We start from the raw sequence: 21425 nt of genomic DNA, 5'->3' as shown, positions 1-21425 counted from the left end.
TTATCAAGCCTTTGCTAGTTCACTCCCGGGTCCTCCCTGCATTTAGCAATGAGTGGTGGGTTGCTTTTATTGTTACTATTGTATAATAAAAACATACATATGATTTGAGTCTCCAACAAATCAAAGAAAACAATTGTGCTTTATTCAAGGATAAAACTAAATAAAAACCAAGTAAAAAAAAATTGCACATAAAAGCATATTTTTCATTATGCCATAGGTTTATCTGAAAGCTAATAGTGTCAGATAGGGGGGTGCATCAACGTAACTGAAAGAATAAAACTGAATAAAAAAATACTAACTTTACACAGGCTGTTAAGACTCTTAACTTATGCGCGATCACAGTGCCGAGAACCCATCCAATGAAGGCAAGTAACTCTGCCACTTCTGGTCCTGCCAATATAAAACCTGGGAGTCCCAGAAGGAGGTGTCACTTTTGGCCTGAGCAAACTGCAGGATGGTGCTCCTTAAAAGCCAGACCTCCTTAAAAGCATCTTTGAAGGCTCCCGTTATGGGATACATGTGAAGATGCACTCTTTATGTTCATTTTCAAGTTTTTTTTTTCTTTTGTCCTCAGACAAACAAAAGGGTCGACCCGGTTGATGTCCCAACATATACCTGTTTTTGAATTTGTCATTGCTGCACCAGACCAGAGGCTTTCAGGTGCCTGTAGCAAGTGCGAAGCTTTAGTATGTGTTCCTCCAAAACCTTCAGTTCTTCATTGATGTTTACAAGGATGCCTCCTACTTGCCAAAAACACATTTTCTTAAGTAATCATTTTTGCTGCTTCAAAGTGGACATATTTTGGTAAGTTTTAAAGCTTTTTCATTCACCTCTGGAGTCATGCACCCTTTTTCCCCATTGCAAACTGCAAGAACAGACAAAGTATTTTTGAAATTTATTAAAAAATGCTTCTCTTTAGAGAACAATTTGATGTGGCAAATTAATATATACCATGACTGTGAAAAAATAGTTTGAAAAATACTGAAATTACCATTTAACTAAATAGAAAATACTGAAAGAAGTTCAAAGTAAAGAAATAACTGCACATCATTAACATTTACAAGAGGATTGGGTCTTTAATTATGGTGGCATGTTATTTTGGTAATGTTGTCTACAGGCAGCAAATTCACGGGCTTATTACAGTTGAGAGCGCCGGTTGTGCTCAAATACTTCATTCATGTTTTCACTTCTGTACCACGTGCTAAATAGTGGCTTAGAAGCGAACCTCAATAGATTTTTTCTGGCAAATGAATTTATAAGCGAAGTCGCAGGGCACATCAGACCATGCCTTGAAATGTGAGTTGAGCACGGCACAATCTTCTCCTTCCAAGTCGTCAACTTTGAAATTGTTTGGCTCGTTACCAGTTAAGTGCCAGTACCTATAAAACACAAAAAATATTAGGAAATAATGTAGAAAATCTGACGATTCCACACATCAGGACAACTACCAAGTAAAAATGATGTACGAGTTCACTACATTTACTGCCTTTGCCAAGCCCCACTTTTTTGTCTTTGTTTATGACTCTGTTGCCCTCTAGTGGGAAAACATGTACTCAAAAACTCCAGTTGGAAATGAAAAAATATATTACAAGAAAAAAATAAATTAAGGGTTTACCTACACAGGGTTTACTACTGTGCTGTAGGGCCGTACTGCTGTTAATCTAGCCTGTCGGGCAGCTGTCTTTGTCATCTACTCTTTGGCTTTTATTTCCGGCCCCTGTTGTGGTTAAATCTGTTGGCACAAAGTCTCGTCTTGCGGGACATGAGTTCTTGTTATTTTTTAGTTTAGAATTTAAAAACGGAATACGAATCTGAAAATCTAACAGCATCACATTAAAGTTCGATAAATACTGAAAAGAATGATACCAAACATATATATGTAGGTTTTAAAAAAAGCCCGATTTAAAGCGTGACATAAAATGTCACATAAAAACATCACATAAAATCTTGCATAAAATTTTTGCACATTTAGGCTTAGGATTTTATATAAAGTAGATTATTATTATTAATAATATTATTATTATTACCATGATTTACAATATATAAAATGCCTTTATGAGTGCCATTTTGTGACTTAAAATCATGATGTCATTCATTGCCAAGCATGAACTCCTACTCCTAGCTGAGAGTGGGTGTAGGACACTTCATAAATAATTCTCATGTCATACTCATTTTTACCCCAGTCAGCACCTTGTTGCAATTTCTAGGAGTAATTCTGAGACTCTTGAAAATACAAGCACAGGAATAAAATTTGTACACAGGAGGCAGTAGTGACTCCAACTGTGCCATTATGGTATTACTAATATACTCCTACATATGTAAAATCATTTTCTAGACTCAATTAGTCCATTAAAAAGTCAAGGGGGGCTACAGCATACCCTCAAAACACTGGCCACAAGTAGGATGCAACAGTGGATGAGACTTTGGTCCATTACAGATCACCTATATGTAAACATCTACAATTACTTATACTAACGAAATGCAGTTTTATCACTTGAGTACCACAGAATGTTGGAAAAGGCCACATGGACATAGGAAAAACATATAAATTCACCTAGACAATAGCCAAGGCCAGGAATCAAAATGAAGATATGGCACCATCCATTCTGACACCTCCAAATGTCTTTTGGCATTTTAACGGTTAAACACATATATTAAAATGTGTTGTTTTTTTTCTTTCTATACTAGTTCTATACAACTGTCTTATTCATTTACTTGATCTATTAGTTTATTATGCTAATTTTACTTAACAACTGAACAATAGAAAAGACCATCTTTGGGCCTACTCACACGTACATCAACACAAATGAAGGACCAAATAATGTACTGAGGACATCTGTGGAATATAGGAGGAAGCTACACTGTTACCAGACACAAGGCTCACACCCAGACTTGAATTTGAGTTTGTGAGGCAACAATACTCTGTTGTGCCACCAGTGTTCATTTAAGTATATATTTATTTTGATATTTTTAAGTACCTCCCTCCCTGCTGTTTAACTCTGGATATTTAGCTCTGTGTATTCGTCTTATAAGAAGGTTGTGCCATATTGACATTTGCAAAATTAAACAGTGGTTTCTTCAATCATTTCACACTTGAATAATAAAAAAAAGTCAGGTAACCTACCAATGTGAAATGTCTACATTCAGTGACTGTCAAGGACATGGCATTTCAAAAAAAGTGCAGTGTTTAAGTTTTCAAAGTTGTAATGCATTTTTTGGTCACTGCAAAATAACTCATTACAAAGCAATAAATCTCATATTTTGGGTCTGAACCAACTTAATAGCTAAAAGGGTGATCATTTTTTTCCTTGTGGTTAAATAACATTTGCAACATTTTGTCTTATTATAAATAATCACAACACATAACATTTAATAATGTTGCCATTGGAGTTACTGAACTTGTCCTGAGATCAACATCAAATTAAGAAATCGTCACTCAGGATTACACATACTTTTCACATCCCTGAATGGATTACTTTTTATAGCCTAAAGAAATTTTCTCTAAATGGACTGAAAAAATGTAGACAATCCTGTGAAAGTGTGGGAATGTGTATGAGAACTCCATGTGATATTAAGTTGACTACTGCACCCATTTCTGCTAGAAGAGACTCTAGTTTGTTGCAAGTCTCTGCATGACAACAGAAATTTGAAAAATATTTGGTTGCATGCTCCCATTCCCTTCTTGTGCCCAGTGCTAACAGGATAGGTACTGGCTCCTCATCACTCTGAACTGGACAGGTAGGTTAAAAAATGAAAGGATGGTTACATGCTTAATTTGTTTTGAATGATGAAGCATTGGCACACTGGAAAAAAGCGCTAAATACGGTAACCATAAGAATGCTTCTAAAGAAACTGAGCAGGCATCAGATGATGAGAAAGGAAACCACAGGTCTTAGTTCTCTGCACTTTCAACACCTCTATTGATGTGGTGCATCTGTGCAGTTTATTGTCTTAAACAATGTCAGTGGCATTTCCTTCTATTGTAACCTTATTTCAAACTATCCATCCATCCATCCATTTTCCAACCCGCTGAATCCGAACACAGGGTCACGGGGGTCTGCTGGAGCCAATCCCAGCCAACACAGGGCACAAGGCAGGAACCAATCCCGGGCAGGGTGCCAACCCACCGCAGGACACACACAAACACACCCACACACCAAGCACACACTAGGGCCAATTTAGAATCGCCAATCCACCTAACCTGCATGTCTTTGGACTGTGGGAGGAAACCGGAGCGCCCGGAGGAAACCCACGCAGACACGGGGAGAACATGCAAACTCCACACAGAGAGGACCCGGGAAGCGAACCTGGGTCCCCAGGTCTCCCAACTGCGAGGCAGCAGCGCTACCCACTGCGCCACCGTGCCGCCCTATATTTCAAACTACTTTGTGTTTATTGAATTTAAGATAGTAAATGAAACTAAAGAATCATTATGTTTTATGTATTTAATGTAACAAGTTAAAACTATGACATCCATCCATCCATTTTCTAACCCGCTGAATCCGAACACAGGGTCACGGGGGTCTGCTGGAGCCAATCCCAGCTAACACAGGGCACAGGGCAGGAAACAATCCTGGGCAGGGTGCCAACCCACCGCAGGACACACACAAACACACCCACACACCAAGCACACACTAAGGCCAATTTAGAATCGCCAATCCACCTAACCTGCATGTTTTTGGACTGTGGGAGGAAACCGGAGCGCCCGGAGGAAACCCACGCAGACACGGGGAGAACATACAAACTCCACGCAGGGAGGACCCGGGAAGCGAACCTGGGTCTCCTAACTGCGAGGCAGCAGCGCTACCACTGCGCCACCGTGCCGCCAAACTATGACATGCATATAACAAACTCAAACCCACTCATTCCCCACAAAACAGGGTGTAAGGTAAGAAACAGCCCTGGACAGATTCAAAAGCTGAACAAAAGTGTATTTTTAAATGTTCTTGTTAGAGCTGTCTACAACAGTGCAATATTTTTTGTAAAAGAAACAGTTAATATTGAAAATCTGTTGTAGAAGACTCATTATTGTTGTTTAGAACCTAATGTTAAAAGCAGTGCTTGCAGGCATTAATATATCTTAAACCAAGTTAATATTCTGGGTTTGCTGAACTTACACATTTTTGTGCTAACCTATTGATTTTTGCAATTATCCTTTTCCAAACACAATTTTCCAGTAAGAGATTATGGAGAGTAGCACTGGGCACAAGACAGGAAACAATCCTAGTTGTAATGCCCACCCATCCCAAGTAACCCTCATATATGCACCACACTCACTCACACAAGGCCAATTTTGAGCTGCCAGTCAAAATAATAATCTGCATATTTTCTGTATGTTCGGAAGAAACTGGTTATCACTCACATTGGGAGAACATACAAACTCTATAAAGATAGTAACCAGGCCAGAACTCAAAGTGAAGCTGCTGCAGCCTTTAGTCAACAATGGTAACCATTGTGTAACTGTCCTATTACTTACTTTTTCTGTAATTTTATTAATATCTTAGCTTTTTACTGACTAACCCAAAATATCAGAACTAACAAGCCATCTCTATTAGGTAAACAACATTGAATTTCAGTACAAAAATATTTCAGCCCTTGTTACTGTTTATCTACTCTCGGATAATAAGCAAAATCTTGAAATAGTGCCCTCTTACGTTCTGTTAAGAGGAGTTTTGTCCACCCATTGCCATTCTCCCTCCTTAACAGAATCAGACAGACCAATCCAGAAATGAAAATCCCAGGTTCCTGTTAAATTTCTGGCACCCTCATGTAAGAAGTCCTGCAAGAAAGAAAGAAAAAAAAACAATATTTTTAGTCATATTTTGTCATTCACCAAATCAGAAGAATTTCCTTGTATTCATTTTCGGAATGTATTTTATCCATGCCTTTCACTCTGAACTTAAACAGAATGATTAACCCAACCTGAGGTAGACGGGGGATCCATCCTGTAACTGTGCTACACACAGGGAATTCCTAGCTGGAGCATTGACCTCATGGGGGATGGACACTGTGGGAACAGTGACTAAGTTCAGCCAGGGATCCAGCTCCGTGGAGTATAGTGTGGACACCTAGCCAGGGGATAGAGGTGAAGATGCTGAGAAGCAGCAACATCTTCTGTTGGATCGATGGAAGAACCTTCATAGGTCAACTGTGATTCAGTATTCAAGGATAGACATTACATATCAAAATGGCGGTTCCTACTGCGTCGGAGAAAAGAACTGTGCACTGTGCTTCAGTATTTTGACCAAGAATACAGCTATGGACAGGTTATGAATCAAATAAGGTCGAATAATTGCGTAAAGAGGAATTAGCTCATTTATCCTTGCTTGGTAGGGGATCGTTTCAACTGCAGGGCAACTCAGACCGTAAATCAGTGACCGCAGATTTTCTAATCGCAACAAGGTATGTAAGGGCTTTATACCAAGCAAGTAAACTAGCAAATGTGGTGGCTAAAATGAAAAGATTAAACATTGAAATATTGGGATTAAGTGAGGTCAGATGGATGGAATCTGGAGAAGTGAAATTACAGGATGCAACCTTCATCTATTCAGGATTAGAAAAAGAACATGCTCGTGGTGTTGGAGTGGTAATAGCTGCAAGAATGGTGGGAAGCCTGAAGGGGTATTGGGCAGTTTGTGGGTAGGGATACTGGGTGTTGGTGGTGAAATTGAAAGGATGTCCGTTTGATATTACTGTTGTACAGGTTGATGCACCAATGAGTAGTTGCAATTAGGATGATCTAGAGAACAGATATGGATAAATCAATTACTCAGTGCAAGAATCAAGAGATTGTGTTTGTTGAAGTGAAAGTTGGACGGGTGCAGTCAGATGATAACAGTATTGTCGGGCCGTATGGCCTTGGTGAGCATAATGAAAGAGGAGAAGTATGGGATCAGTGGTGTGAGCAAAATAATCTTGTTATTATTAACATATTCTTTGAACATCATCCTAGAAGACTGTAATCCAAGTAAAAGGATATCCTGGAGCAGACTGTGATAATGTGCTGGTAGCTGCAGTGGTGCGACTTAAGTTGAAAGAAGTTTGCCGGGTAAAGCAACAACCATGGCCATTCTCAGGCACAGGCAAAGTAAGCGACCGCCTAGGACCCCCACTGCCAAAGGGCCCTGCCTGGCCTTTTTTTTTTTACCTGTAGCCAAATACAACTTACAGGTCCATATTTCAAAAGTACAAATTTTCTCCGGTGGCGGAATTATCAGTATGGTTACGTGCGAGCAGAGAGGAAAAAGTGAGGCCTGGGGTAGTGGGTGGGGCCCCAGTGGGAGGGCAGATCATGCTCTTTGCCTGCCAGAGTGTCAGCGCAATAGATCGATCATACTGTAAACAGCAGAAGCTCAGAGGATAAAACCATTCCACAACATGGCATGACTGTGGGTGGTTTGCTCCGTCCATCTACTTTGCTATAATTATAACTTACTGTGTTTCCGTCGACTTACACATTATTCATCATTGGTCTGTCCATATGTTCATTTGAGTTTCATCTGCCACTAATATAATCAAGACCACTGGTATAATCAAGACCACTAGTCTATGGTCTACTGTAGCATCAGTATTTTTGTATGCACATTGCACCACAAGTGATTAGCTAACACAAGTCGATTTGATTTGGTCCTCCCTGTTTGACAATGACTGCGGTGGGTTGGCACCCTGCCCAGGATTGTTTCCTGCCTTGTGCCCTGTGTTGGCTGGGATTGGCTCCAGCAGACCCCCGTGACCCTGTGTTCGGATTCAGCGGGTTGGGAAATGGATGGATGGATGTTTGACAATGAAGTGGGTTTATCAGTCTGGTGCTGTTAAACATTAGAAAAAAGCCACTGAACAGCCTTTCATTGTGTCACAAAAAGGAGCTCTGTTGAACTTTGTCGCTAGAAGAGATGAAGGTTCTAGCTGTAACACTAGTAAGTAGTACTCCTGCTGATACCTCCTCAAAATCAAATCCAACAATGGTCGCCGATGGTGAACGATTGCCCGCCATTCTCTATGTACAACTGAGTGAGCAGAAGGATCAATGCGGTGGAGATGAACGCGCACAACAGCATAATTTATCAACTCATGACGAAGACCATGTCCATGAGGGTGACAATGAGTAACAAGACATGTCAGTGTCTCTGCCTGTTGCTGAAACAGTTGCTGCTGGTCATTTGCTTCCAAACATTCAGCGAGATATTGAATTTCAAGATATTGAACGTGAAGAAGAAATGGACAACAACATCACTGTGCAAAATGTTTCTTTTGATTGTAGAGATTCAGAATTATGGCCTTCATCAATCCATGAATCCAAGCAAATTTTCTTAGTTGAGAAGGGCCCTTTCAGAGAGGTGCAAGCGAAATATCCACCAAGTGAGGATTCTTCAGAAAGACATAATTGTTCTGTCAAGTTTTTCTCTCGCAAACTGAAAAATGATGAGACTGTTTATTCGAAACACAAAAACTCTGTCTTTTGTTTTTGTTGTAGGCCGTTTTGTGATTCAAAAATAAAACTGACCACCGAGGGAAACAATGACTGGAAGAACATTGGTAGTTCAATCATCACCGAAGCACATGAACGCTGTTAGAGAATGGCATGAAATGGCACTAAGACTAAAACAAGGGGAACCAATTGATAAAGAATGTCAGCAGCTGCTACAGCAAGAATGCGATCATTGGAACAACATGATTTAAATGTTAATTTTTATTGTGCTGTTCCTTGCACAGTGAAACTAGGTATTTTGTGGCAGCTTAACTGTCTCTGGGAGCCTAATAACGGTAATTTTTTGAGACCCGTCAAATTTTTAGCCAAATATGACCCCTGCTTACATAAGCATCTATGTCATATCAAAAACGATGAGATACATGACCATTATTTAGGGAATCACATCCAAAATGAACTCATCAATCTGATGGGTGAATTGGTTCTCAAGAAAATCATTGCAGATGCTCAGGCTGCCAAATATTATGCCATCATGCTAGATTGTACACCTGATGCCAGCCATCAGGAGCAGATAACTATGATAATATGAATTGTCAATGTTAAAGTGACAACCGTTGAGATTTGTGAGCATTTTGTGGGCTTTTTGACAGTAGTAGCTAGTAGCACAGGTTTGAGTCTGACAGAAGCATGCTTGATGAACTAAATTTGCAAATACAAAACTACAGAGGGCAGGGGTACAACAACGGCGCATATATGAAGGGACACAACAGTGGAGTACAAAAACGCATACTTGAGCTAAATCCAAAAGCGTTTTACGTTCCATGCAGTTGTTACAACTTAAACTTGGTGCTTAGCGATATGGCCAAATCATCAACTACGGCCACTACCCTTTTTGGGATTTTGCATCAGATATATGCGCTGTTTGCTGTGTTAACTCAATGCTAGGAAATGTAAAGGATTATGTTGGGAATGCTGAATAGACTCTGTTAAAGCTGCGCACTTTCAGATAGGATCGATTTATGATACATTGATTGAGGTCTCTGAGAGTGCAAATGATCTGAAGGCAAGAACGGAGGCTGCCGCTTTGGCAAACCAAATTACACATTACCTTTTGTTGGTGTCGTTAGTAATCTGGTATGATCTCTTGGCGCAAACTAATATTGTGAGCAAAATGTTGCAAAGTGAAGATTTGTAGTTTGACGTCGCTTTCAATTGCATTCAGAACACAGTTGACTTCTTGAAATCCTACAAAGAAACAGGTTTCGAATCGGCCCAAGATGCAGCCAAAGAGTTAGCTACAGAAATAGAAATAGATGAGAACGAAATACACTTTCCAGCTGCACAGACCGCACGTAGAAGAAGAGTGTGGAGACAATTTGATTATGAAGCTCATGATGAGCCGATATGTGATCCTAAAGAAAAATTCTGTGTTGAGATCTTCAATGTCTTGCTACATCAAGTCCTAATGTCAATGACTGAATGATTTAACCAGATGATGACCCATTATGATAATTTTGGGTTCCTGCACAATTTCAAATGCATTACGAGAATGAGTGAAACTGATTTGAGAGAGCGTTGCAATGTTCTCAGCAATATCTTAACAGATGAAATTAGTGGGTCTGATGTTGATGCTCATGATTTATGTGCCAAATTGCGCAATTTAGCAAATTTGGTTCCACAAACTATTTCTGCTCTTAAAAGTTTGCAATTCATATATGAGAACAATTTGCAGGATTCTTTCCCAAATGTCTCTGTTGCATTATGTATCACTTTGACAATTCCTGTAACTGTTGCGTATGCTGAACACAGCTTTTCAAAGCTCAAGTTGATTATGAGTGAACTGCAAACAAGCATCACGCAAGACTGATTGAATGGCTTAGTATTAATATCAGTTGAGCACAAAGTCGTCGACTCACTCGATTATTCAGATTTAATCAAAGACCTTGCAAAAATGAAAGTATGTAAGGTGTTTTTACATTAAAGTTTTGATTTATATGCTATGTTAGGTATAGTCGGTAGGTTCCTTTGACATCCATCCATCCATCCATTATCCAACCCACTATATCCTAACTACAGGGTCACGGGGGTCTGCTGGAGCCAGTCTCAGCCAACACAGGGCACAAGGCAGGAAACAAACCCCGGGCAGGGCGCCAGCCCATCAGAGGGCACGCACACACCTACACACCAAGCACACACTAGGGATAATTTAGAATCACCAATGCACCTAACCTTCATGTCTTTGGACTGTGGGAGGAAACCATAGTACCTGGAGGAAACCCATGCAGACACGGAGAGAACATGCAAACTTCACGCAGGGAGGACCCGGGAAGCGAACCTGGGTCACCCAATTGTGAGGCAGCAGCGCTACCCACTGCTTCATCATGCTTTGACATGGTCCTCTCAAATCTGATATATATAATATATAATCATAAAATTATAAGCTATACATCACTAATTATTATGCATTTATATGGATAAAATAATTATCACACATTCATATGGATAGAAAGAGCAGGGCCCCGACAGGTACCTTTGCTTAGGGCCCCCAAATACTTAAGAACGGCTTTGTGACAACCAAGACTGTATTTTTCTCAGCTTAGGATAGAATGCGTGAAAAGGACTTACAATGAAGAAGTAAACTGCAGGTTAAGGAAAGAAAAAGAGGAAAAAGGTGGAAAAGATGAATATTAAGGAGCTCAAAAAGAACTTTGAGAGATTTAGTATTAACTACAGTTGCTGAGTCTGTGTTACCAATGACTCCTAAAGTGAGAAAGAAAAGCTGGATGACCAAAGAAATACTGGCTATGATGGAACAACGCAGGAAGATGAGTACAGGGTCAACATAATACAAGGAGTTAAACAAGGAGATATGTAGACAGTGCTAGAAAGCAAAAGAGAACTTTTACATGGTGCAATATGAGGAACTGGAGCCTTTTGAGCAAAAGAACCCACAACGTTTCCATGACAAGGTACAAGAGATAACTGGACAACGGAAACAAGTAACAGTGGAATTATAGAAGCAAAAGATGGTTCAGTCATCATGAAACAAGAAGAGATGCTGCAACGATTGAAAGAGTATATTACAGAGCTATTCAATGATAATCATAGTAACTGGCCTAATATAAAGGAGACAGGTGGGTGTCCGATATTGGAGGATCAGGTAAAGAAGACTTTGGATAGTATGACAAAAAGGAAGGCAGCTGGACCAAATGGGATAGTCACTGAAATGTTGACAGCGCTTGATGAGTTTGGTATTGAACATATTAGTCAGTTGGCAAATAAGATTTATGAGGAGGGCTATTTTCCAAAAGAGATGTGTAAATCTATATTCATAGCTATTCTGAAAAAACCAGGTGCTACAAAGTGTGAGCTTTATCGAACTATTAGTCTCATGAGTCAGCTAACCAAAGTGATACTTAAGATGTTATTAAACAGGCTGGGTGGAGGAATGGTTAGTGAAGTTTGATTGTGTGAGGCATGAGCCATTAATTGAAATGCTTGAATCTATCAATGTGGATGGACAAAATTTGGAATTATTAAATAATTAAAATTGGGATCAGGAAGCTGCTATTAGTTTAAATGGACTTATTAGTAAGTATACATAAGTGAAAAGAGGAACAAGACAAGGTTGTATTTTGTCTCCTGTTCTTTTTTCATTATATACAGATATGATCATGCGGTATATCAGAGAGCCTGAACGAATAAAGGTTGGTGGCATGAATATAAACAATTTGTGGTACACAGAGGATGCAGTGCTGTTAGCCAATGGAGAACAAAATCTGGTAGTTGAAAAAAGTTATAAGAAGAATCTGGAAATCAACAGAAGGAAATCCTATTTGCTGGTATTCTCGAAGAAATGAACTATTTCTACCAGTAAAACTTTGGTTAAAGGAGAAGCCTTAGAGCTGGTGGATTGGTTTATATATCTGGGAAGAACGCTGATGGCTGATACGAGAACAGACCAGGAAATAAAAAGCCCAACTGCCATAGTTAAGAGTGCTTTCAAAAAGATGGAACGTTTGTTGTTATGAAAAAAGTGTGTCACTAAATACTTGATATTGAATATTGAAATGTTATGTTTGGTCAGCTTTTCTGTATGGTTGTGAGAGTTGGACAATCAGTAAAGCTATTGAGGCACTCTTAGAAGTAGTAGAAATGTGGTTTCTCAGAAGGATGAAGAAAATATCATGAACTAAAAAGATTACAAATGCAGAGGTATTGTACATAGCTGGAATAACTCGGGAATTGCTAGAGGTGATTGTGAAAACACAAATTAAATTTGTTGGCCATGTATTGTGAAAAGAAAAATTAGAAGAATAAGTATTGATTGGACAGACAGAGGGTAAACGGGGAAGGGGTCATCAACAATTAATGTTTTTGGCTGGCTACAATGAGTAACTGGAATGAAGACACTTGACATATTGAGGAATCTCAAATACAGAAATGAGAAAGAAGCCATAGCCACCACCCATGTCAAGATTTGGAGACGGCACTTTGAATGAATAAATTTTATCCATATAGGGTGACAGGGTACTCAAACCTGTCCTTTCAGAACTGGGAACAATACAGGAACAAGCCTTGGATAAGCACACTTATTTACACTGACATACGGTATAATGGATTAGTTCAGAGTCGGCAATCAATCAATTGTAAGGTGTGGTCTTTGGGGTGTAAGTGGAAATTGTCAGAAAAAAACATTAGCATGATTTGCTTTCTAATATTCACACACACACAAAAAGCAAACCCTTTGTCTTAGTCTGATGTAATATTCACATTTTTACCAAAACTATTGTGTTTTTAGTATGTGTTCATTACATTACATTAATTGTAATATTAATATTGTCACATGTAAAGATTAATGAATGAATGAATTAATTAATTACCCTGCTTACAGCACCTAATCTTCATATTATTACTACATCATTATTGATGGGGTGTGTTTCCAATAGCTTAAAAGCAGACATTGTCAGAATTTTACAGAAGACATTAGGTTTAGCCTTTAATGATTATAAACCAGTTTCACACATAAATTTTACTTCTTAGCCTTGCATATTCAATATCAATAAACACTACAAATTATTTCAACATGCTGAGTCCAGGTTTTTCAAAGACATGGAACAGAAACGATTTTCACTAATGTTAACTAATATTGGTAAAGACATTCTATTTTAATATCCACCGATAGGAGATTTTCAACAATTGTATTGTTTCAGATTAAAGTTTTTGGCATATTTGACTGCAACTCAACTTATGCATTTTGTTTCTTAGCATTATGTGTAGAGCACATTGCCCAATTTTTATTTTTCCCTGTGTTACTATTATAAAGAGATACAGGTCAAAAACTAAATAGTGACTTGCACTTGCATGCAGACGATTCTAAGCTGCATTTACTAAAGCTTAATAATATTTCTTCAGTTGTATCCAATTAAATTGGTTAGTTTACACATTTAGATGCCTGAAGACTACCTTCACTTATAAACAGGAAATCTCTTAGTATTTGTAAACTATGCAGATAGCAAGAAGGTACTGTTATATTTTAATTCAGAGGATCTGAACATCACTTTTATCAAATGCACTTATTTTCAGTTTGCATTAAGTTTGAAATGCTGGGGCATGAATCACTGCCAGAATCAGTAAATAGACCATAAAACTCTACTTCTCTAATCTAATTGGCTTCTGCTCAAATTTATGAATGATTTCAGAATGCTTCTTATAATAAATACCAATTTAAATACCTTTATCCAAATTAAACTTACTTGTATCCATTCTACATTATACACTAGAATCACATGAAGTCTGTGTTTTAACATTTCTAAGGATAAATAAAGATACCCCATGTAGTGCGGACTTTAGCTACATGGTCTCAATCCTTGGAATGGCTTACCTTCTGTTATCATGGATGCTCATCTCCCTTAGCTTTTAAATCCACATTGAAGGGCCAATATTTTAGCATTGAATACTCATATTACAACTCCTGAATAGGCTTTAATATAGAAATTATTATTAATTATTCTTGTTAAATAAAACTTTAGAATTAACAGCATTAAGTAAGTTGTCTTAATTTCTTTGTTGCCTCTGCATCATACCTTGTTCCTCAACTACCTTGACCAAGTTACTAGTCCAGGCTCACAGCTCACAGTGCACAATCAGAACTAATTGAACTGAACTAAGGACTATCAAAGGCTGGCACCTGCCATATTCCCAATGCATTTGATACAGGCTTCAACTTTATGTGATCTTATAAAGCAAAAAGTAGATTTAGAAATTTAGACATGTGTTACAATTGGTAAAAGAGACCTTAATTACAAACACAAGGAGGGCAGTTGGAAGCAAACTCTAAAGTAGACTGCACAGTACAGTGTACATTAAACATCTTCAGCAAACTCTAAAATGAAGTACAAAATGCAAGAAGCTGAAAACATGGTCAAAAGATATCTATACTAATTAATAAAAGGCAAAGCCCTCACTGACTCACTGACTGACTGACTGACTGACTGACTCACTCATCACTAATTGTCCAACTTCCCGTGTAGGTGGAAGGCTAAAGTTTGGCAGGCTGATTCCTTACAGCTTACTTACAAAAGTTAGGCAGGTTTCATTTCGAAATTCAACGCGTAATGGTCATAACTGGAACCTCATTTTTGACAATATACTGTAATGAACGGCAGCTTGATGGCCGTGGGAGGCGGAGTTGAGTGTCACGTCATCACGCCTCCCACGTAATCACGTGAAAAGACTGAACTCAGTAGGGAGAAATGAAGGAAGAGCCGCAAACAGCGAAGAACAAAAAATTAATTAAACAATTGAGAAGGGAGCGAGTGAAGCATACAAGCATCTTCATAAGGGAAACAAAGCACGGTGTAAAACGTAAGTTTAAATTAAGTTTATTGAAACGATCCCGTTGCGGATTGCAATAACATATTCGCGAGATAAAAGAACGCAGTAGGGACAAATGAAGGAAGAGCCGCAAACAGCGAAGAACAAAAAATTCATTAAACAATTGAGAAGGGAGCGAAACAATAAGAAGCCAGCGAGTGAAGCATACAAGCATGTTCATAAGGGAAACAAAGCACGGTGTAAAATGTAAGTTTAAATTAAGTTTATAGAAACGCTCCCGCTGCGGATTGCAATAACATATTCGCGAGATAAAAGTTGAATGAGAAGACACGAGGTATAAACGAACCACACGCCGTAGCGCAACGTTAGGGGCAACAGTTTCAACCATTCTATGATCTGCTTCTCGCAACTGAAAGACGGCACATGGCGGATGTTAGCCCACTTGCTGACCACAACGTTAGGGGCTTCAACTCTGGCGCTGACGATAAAGATTCGATTCCCGAGAGGGGATGAAGTGAGTGTGTATGCCTGATGAGCCCAGAATTAGGGAGAAACACGTGTCGCATACTCTTTGCATTATTTGAAAGTAAACTATTAAAAACATTCTATGATCAGCTTCTGGGAACAGAAAGAGGGCATGTGGCGGATGTAAGGCGACTTCCTGACCAACCACAAGCGTTACCTGGCAGGTAACCACCCATACAGTCAGATTGTGATTCAGAAAACGAATGCCATGAATGTAATTACCACGATCTACATACTGTCAAATAAACGAAACACACGCCGTAGCGCGACAGCTGTGAAAAGCGAGGTTCAGAAAAAACAGATCCTTAACAAATTGTTATTGGTATACTGTATTTTCAATCCGTTTAAAAAGGTTTTCTTTTCTTAAAAAATTAAAAGCAGTACTTCGCCGCAACGAAGCGCGAGAATTTGGCTATATATATCTGCTTCTCACAATTAAAAGAGGGCACGTGGCAGATTTTAGACGACTTCAAGACCAAACATAACTGTTACCTGCCAGGTAGGGTTACCACTTTTAATACAAAAAAATAAGGGACGCATACTGCAGCGGGTGCCACATCCCAGTGCCAACACTTTGCAGACTCTACTTAAAAGACCCGCCCTCCTCACTGGACAGTTAAAAAGACCAATCAAACTAACGATGACGTCAAGTATTACCCAATCAAAAGTACGAAAGGAGGCATCTTCATAAAATGCGTGTGGGATGATTTGCATGAGACGCTGCTTTAAAAAAAAGGATAAAAAAAATACGGGATAAATCCCGTCCAGTATTGATTCAAAACGGGATGCGCAATTTCATTCTCAAATACGGGACGATTCTGTATTTTAAAGGACGGGTGGCAACCCTACAGTGCCAGGTAACCACCCATACAATCAGATTGTGATTCAGACTAGGAATGCAATGAATGTAATTACCCCGATCTACATACAAGGCGAAAGTCTTGCAACATTCAAAGATGATGGTTTGGGATAAGTACACCATAGAACATAAAAGAGCTTATGAAGCCTTGAACCGAAAAAAGCAAGATCTCAGAGATCGTAAAAAAAATAGGAGGTAATGTCGTTTTACTCGCTGTAGATTTTAGTCAAACATTACCAGTTATTTCACGAGGGAGACCAGCAGATGAACTCAACGCGTGTTTAAAATCCATGCTTCTCCCACGCTCGGTTATATGTCGCGTGTTCTCGGGTAGGTACACCAAAAAATGTATACATTTAAGCATGTAATGGGCAAACAAAAAATGAGGTATACCCGAAGGCACTGCAGTAGTACTTAATGTAACTTTACTTCTTAAATGTTAATGTTTTACTGTTTAATAATTTATACGCTTCTTATATGTTGTTCAAATTCTTTTATCAAAATACCAGTGACAGCGCAATGCACGATAACGTGGAGTGAATACACCATACGCATCCGCCCACGGCCGCCCTGGTGTGCGCAGATAGGAGTTGATTCTACAATAAAATAAAATAAAGATAAAAACCCAGGATTGTTTCCTGCCTTGTGCCGTGTGTTGGCTGGGATTGGCTCCAGCAGACCCCCGTGACCCTGTGTTCGGATTCAGCGGGTTGGAAAATAGATGGATGGATGGATGGATTTTACTGTTTAATAATTTATATTTATATGAAATGTGCTTCTTATATATTACTTCATATTCTCATATGATAATGATGTTAATGTTGTTTATATTGATTTCTATGTTATTGAAACTGCATTTATGTGTGTATATGTATGTATATATATATATATAAATATATATATATATATATATATATATATATATATATATATATATATATATATACTAGCAAAATACCCGCGCTTCGCAGCGGACAAGTAGTGTGTTAAAGAGGTTATGAAAAAGTAAAGGAAACATTTTAAAAATAACGTAACATGATTATCAATGCAATTGTGTTGTCATTGTTATGAGTGTTGCTGTCATATATATATATACACATATATATATATATATATATATACACACATATATTATATATATATATATATATATATACACATATATTTTATATATATATATATATATATATATATATATATATATATATACACATATATTATATATATATATATATATATATATATATACTATGAGGGGCCGTTCAGGAAAAAAAGATTGGTTAGTAAATATATACATTGGTTCAGATATATATATCGGTTCGGATACATTGGTTTGAATATATACATTGGTTTTAATACATCCGTTCAGATATATATATCGGTTCACATATATACATTGGTTGGAATACATTGGTTCAGATATATACATCGGTTTGAATACATCCGGTCAGATATATACATCGGTTTAAATACATTGGTTGAGATATATATAAATTGGTTTGCATAGATCCATTCTGATATATATACATTGGTTGAGATACATCCGTTCAGATATATACATCGGTTTGAATACATCCGTTCAAATATATACATTGGTTGAGATATATATATATTGGTTGATATACATTGGTTTCGATATATATATTGGTTTAAATAGATTGGTTTAAATATATACATCGGTTCAGATACATCCGTTCATATATATATATTGGTTCAGGTAGATCCGTTCAAATATATACATTGGTTGGGATTTACGGGCAGGCACAACATGGCCACCCATGTTTAGCATCTCCCTTTCACTTCATCATTGCTTCAACACTGTTGTAATTATTGTGCATATTTTATGCAAGTAGCATATGCCTGTCTGTCGTGTTTTGTTTCGTAAGCCCTCTTGGTTGGGGGTCCTCGATTTCAAAGCACTTTTTTTCCTTTCATTATTTAAAACACTTGCACAGATACCCGCCTCTTCACCCCGCTCCGCCCCGCCCCGGCTCATTGTACCCGCCTCACTCGCTCCCTCTTGTCCCTCCCATGACAGATTCTTCTCAAAAGCTGAGTTACCGGAAAGCATTGATCGCAACCGCAGTATGTCCCATTTTTTCACCTCATGAGATGCTGGTTTATCAGTGACCGAAAGCCGCACGGTGATATCTGTTATTCCGCATTGGCAGCATTTCATTAAAGGGCGATATGCTTCAGCAGGGACATTAGTCCTGTTTGCTGAAAGGATGTTATGGAGCAAAACACTGCAATAGCGCTGTTTCTTCTGAATGTTTATCAGTGATTAGGGATCAGAATGATCAGAATATTCCTGCTTCACAAATAACTGATGTCTGTTTTTATTGTAAAACTGACAAAACCACACACGCACGTACACACACACAACACACGCACACTCAAAGTCACAAATCGTAGGTCGCACACACTACTGATTAAGCGTATCTGTCACGGGCGATCATTTTTTTCACCCCATAAAACGTTAGTTCGTCAAAGATAGAAAGCAGCGCGGTGATTTCTATTATTCCTTATTGGCAGCATTCAGTGTTTTGCTCCATAACATCCTTTCAGCAAACAGGACTAATGTCCCTGTTGAAACAGATCGCCCTTTAATGAAATGCTGCCAATACGGAATAACAGAAATCACCGGGCGGCTTTCGGTTAATGATAAACTAGTGTCACTTGATGATTGCCCCTGACACATACACTTAATCAGTAGTATGTGGGACCCACGATTTGTGAGTTTAAGTGTGTGCGCGTGCGTGTACGTGCGTGTGTACGTGTGCACGTGTGTCGTTTTGTAAGTTTTACTATAAACACAGTTTAACGTCAGTTATTTGTGAAGCAGGAATATTCTGGTCATTTTGATCCCTGATCAACATTTTAAAGAAACAAAGCAACCCCAGTGTTTTCCTCCATAACATCCTTTCAGCAAATGGGACTAAGTTCCATCCCCTTGAAAAAATTATATTCACGCACCAATTAATAATATGGTTATAATGTAAAACACTTCAAAGAAACCTGCAAAATGTACATTTTCTTTGTTTAAGTTGACTTCTTCAATGGATCTAACACTTACAACATGGGGCACCACAACACACATACACAAATATCTTTCAGTATTTTTAAAAATAGCCTTGAAAATTGTTAGTATCTGTTCTCTATCCAAGCCACCCATTTACAAAAGAGATTTACAGGCTTGGGCCAAAAGATAAAAAATTAGACGGAAAGAAATGCCAGTCTAGTGCTTGCCACACTGACACTCGCTCATACTACTACAGTTTAAAAGTGCAACCCAACCTGATGCCAACTCTTTCAGATGGGTAGTGAAACCTGGAAAATGTATTAATTGGCACAGGAAAAAAGTTTAAAGACTTATTCTGACAGTGACCAAGTTGGGGATTGTTGATCTGTGAAGTGGCAGTAAAAATAAAAAAATATTTAAAAAATCTGATTACAAAATATATCAAGAAACATCAAAAGGTATATAATGATTAATTTATGAAAACTCCATAGAATAGTTTCTAATACATGTTTTTCTTTCAACAGTCATGCTAATGTCAGAATTTGTGTGTTTTATTACCTATAGTTTGTGCACATATTGAAGCTGTTTTATGGAAAACGCAAGCACATGAGTAAATAATTGTCAGCGGTTACAATTTAAATGTATATTTGCAGTATATACTGTATCATGAAATGCCAAATTAGAAATGAGAAGATGATGAAAAGTTATTTTTTGCTCAATATACTTTAAACAAACTGATCACAAAATTTCCTAATTAGTTTGACATTGTTGGTATCCTAGAGTGGCACATTTCTTGGAAGAAGTCCTATCAGGTTTATTTGAATTTTAAAAAAACCTAAATAATAATAATAATAATAATAATATCTTACATTTATATAGCATTTCTCTGGCTACTTACAGTGATTTTCATAGACATACTTAAAAAGACAGTGTAAGCGCTTGATTTTTTTTTTTTAATTAGTGGATGAGTGGATGAGTAAGGAACATAGTATACAAAAAAGTGATATAGAAGACTTCCTTCAATCTTTTGAAATAAATTGTGGACAATTTTGTAATTCCAGTATTAATTTTGCAAGCAGAAGACAGGGGGCACACATTTCTACTCCATAGACCAAGATGTGGAAATGAGTGTCTCTTCTGCTAGAAGGGATTAAGAGACACACTCGATATGAAAGTGCTATAAAAGACTGTCTGATAGGCTTATTAAAGAAACTGTGCACAATTTTAACTGTCTGGCGTTCATTTTGTAATGGACCATGGCAGATGAGGAATGCCACAGACTGCTACAAGTTTTTAAAATACATTTGATGAGTTTTAATCTCCCATGAAAAACGGTGCACAGAACTCCTATGTGTTTTATAGGATAATTGCACCTGCTGTGAAAACAAGATTCCTCTCCAATGTACAGGGGTTAAAGGGTGGTTGTGATAGGAAATTTATTTATTTATTTATATAGAACTATATTTCATTCCAATAGTTTTAATGACTCACATGGCGGAAGTGAAATTTGAGTTCAACAACAAAGCCTTTCCCGTGGATTTTTTTTCCTTTTTTATCCCCAGGAAAAACCACCTGTGCAAATGTTTAAGAGCAAGCTAACACTTATAGCATAATGGATTGCTACATTTATTTTAACAAGCTGTCTTTTAAATGTCTTTGTAAAGTGTTACTGGGTGTCGAGTAATGTATTATTATTACTGATATTTTACTAAATCTTACTATCCACATTTCTTTGTTGATGAGCCCTGTTGAAG

The 21425-nt window shown here is 38.0% G+C and overlaps 1 protein-coding gene across 1 annotated transcript in view; it reads right to left on the bottom strand.

Moving 5' to 3' along the window:
* Positions 1-883: 883 nt before the first annotated feature.
* LOC114658010 (C-type lectin domain family 4 member E-like) overlaps positions 884-21425 on the bottom strand; it is a 60174-nt gene continuing 39632 nt past the window's right edge. The window contains exons 5-6 of the mRNA XM_028810028.2: positions 5655-5779; positions 884-1379 (exon numbers count right to left, since the gene is read on the bottom strand). Of these exons, the coding sequence (XP_028665861.1) occupies positions 1214-1379; positions 5655-5779 (291 nt within the window). The 3' untranslated portion in view covers positions 884-1213. The remainder of the gene's footprint in view (positions 1380-5654; positions 5780-21425) is intronic.

This window comes from Erpetoichthys calabaricus, chromosome 9 (assembly GCF_900747795.2).
Source record: "Erpetoichthys calabaricus chromosome 9, fErpCal1.3, whole genome shotgun sequence".
Lineage (NCBI taxonomy): Eukaryota > Metazoa > Chordata > Cladistia > Polypteriformes > Polypteridae > Erpetoichthys > Erpetoichthys calabaricus.
Note: the sequence above shows the minus strand (reverse complement) of the source record. Positions and strands in the feature narration are given on the sequence as shown.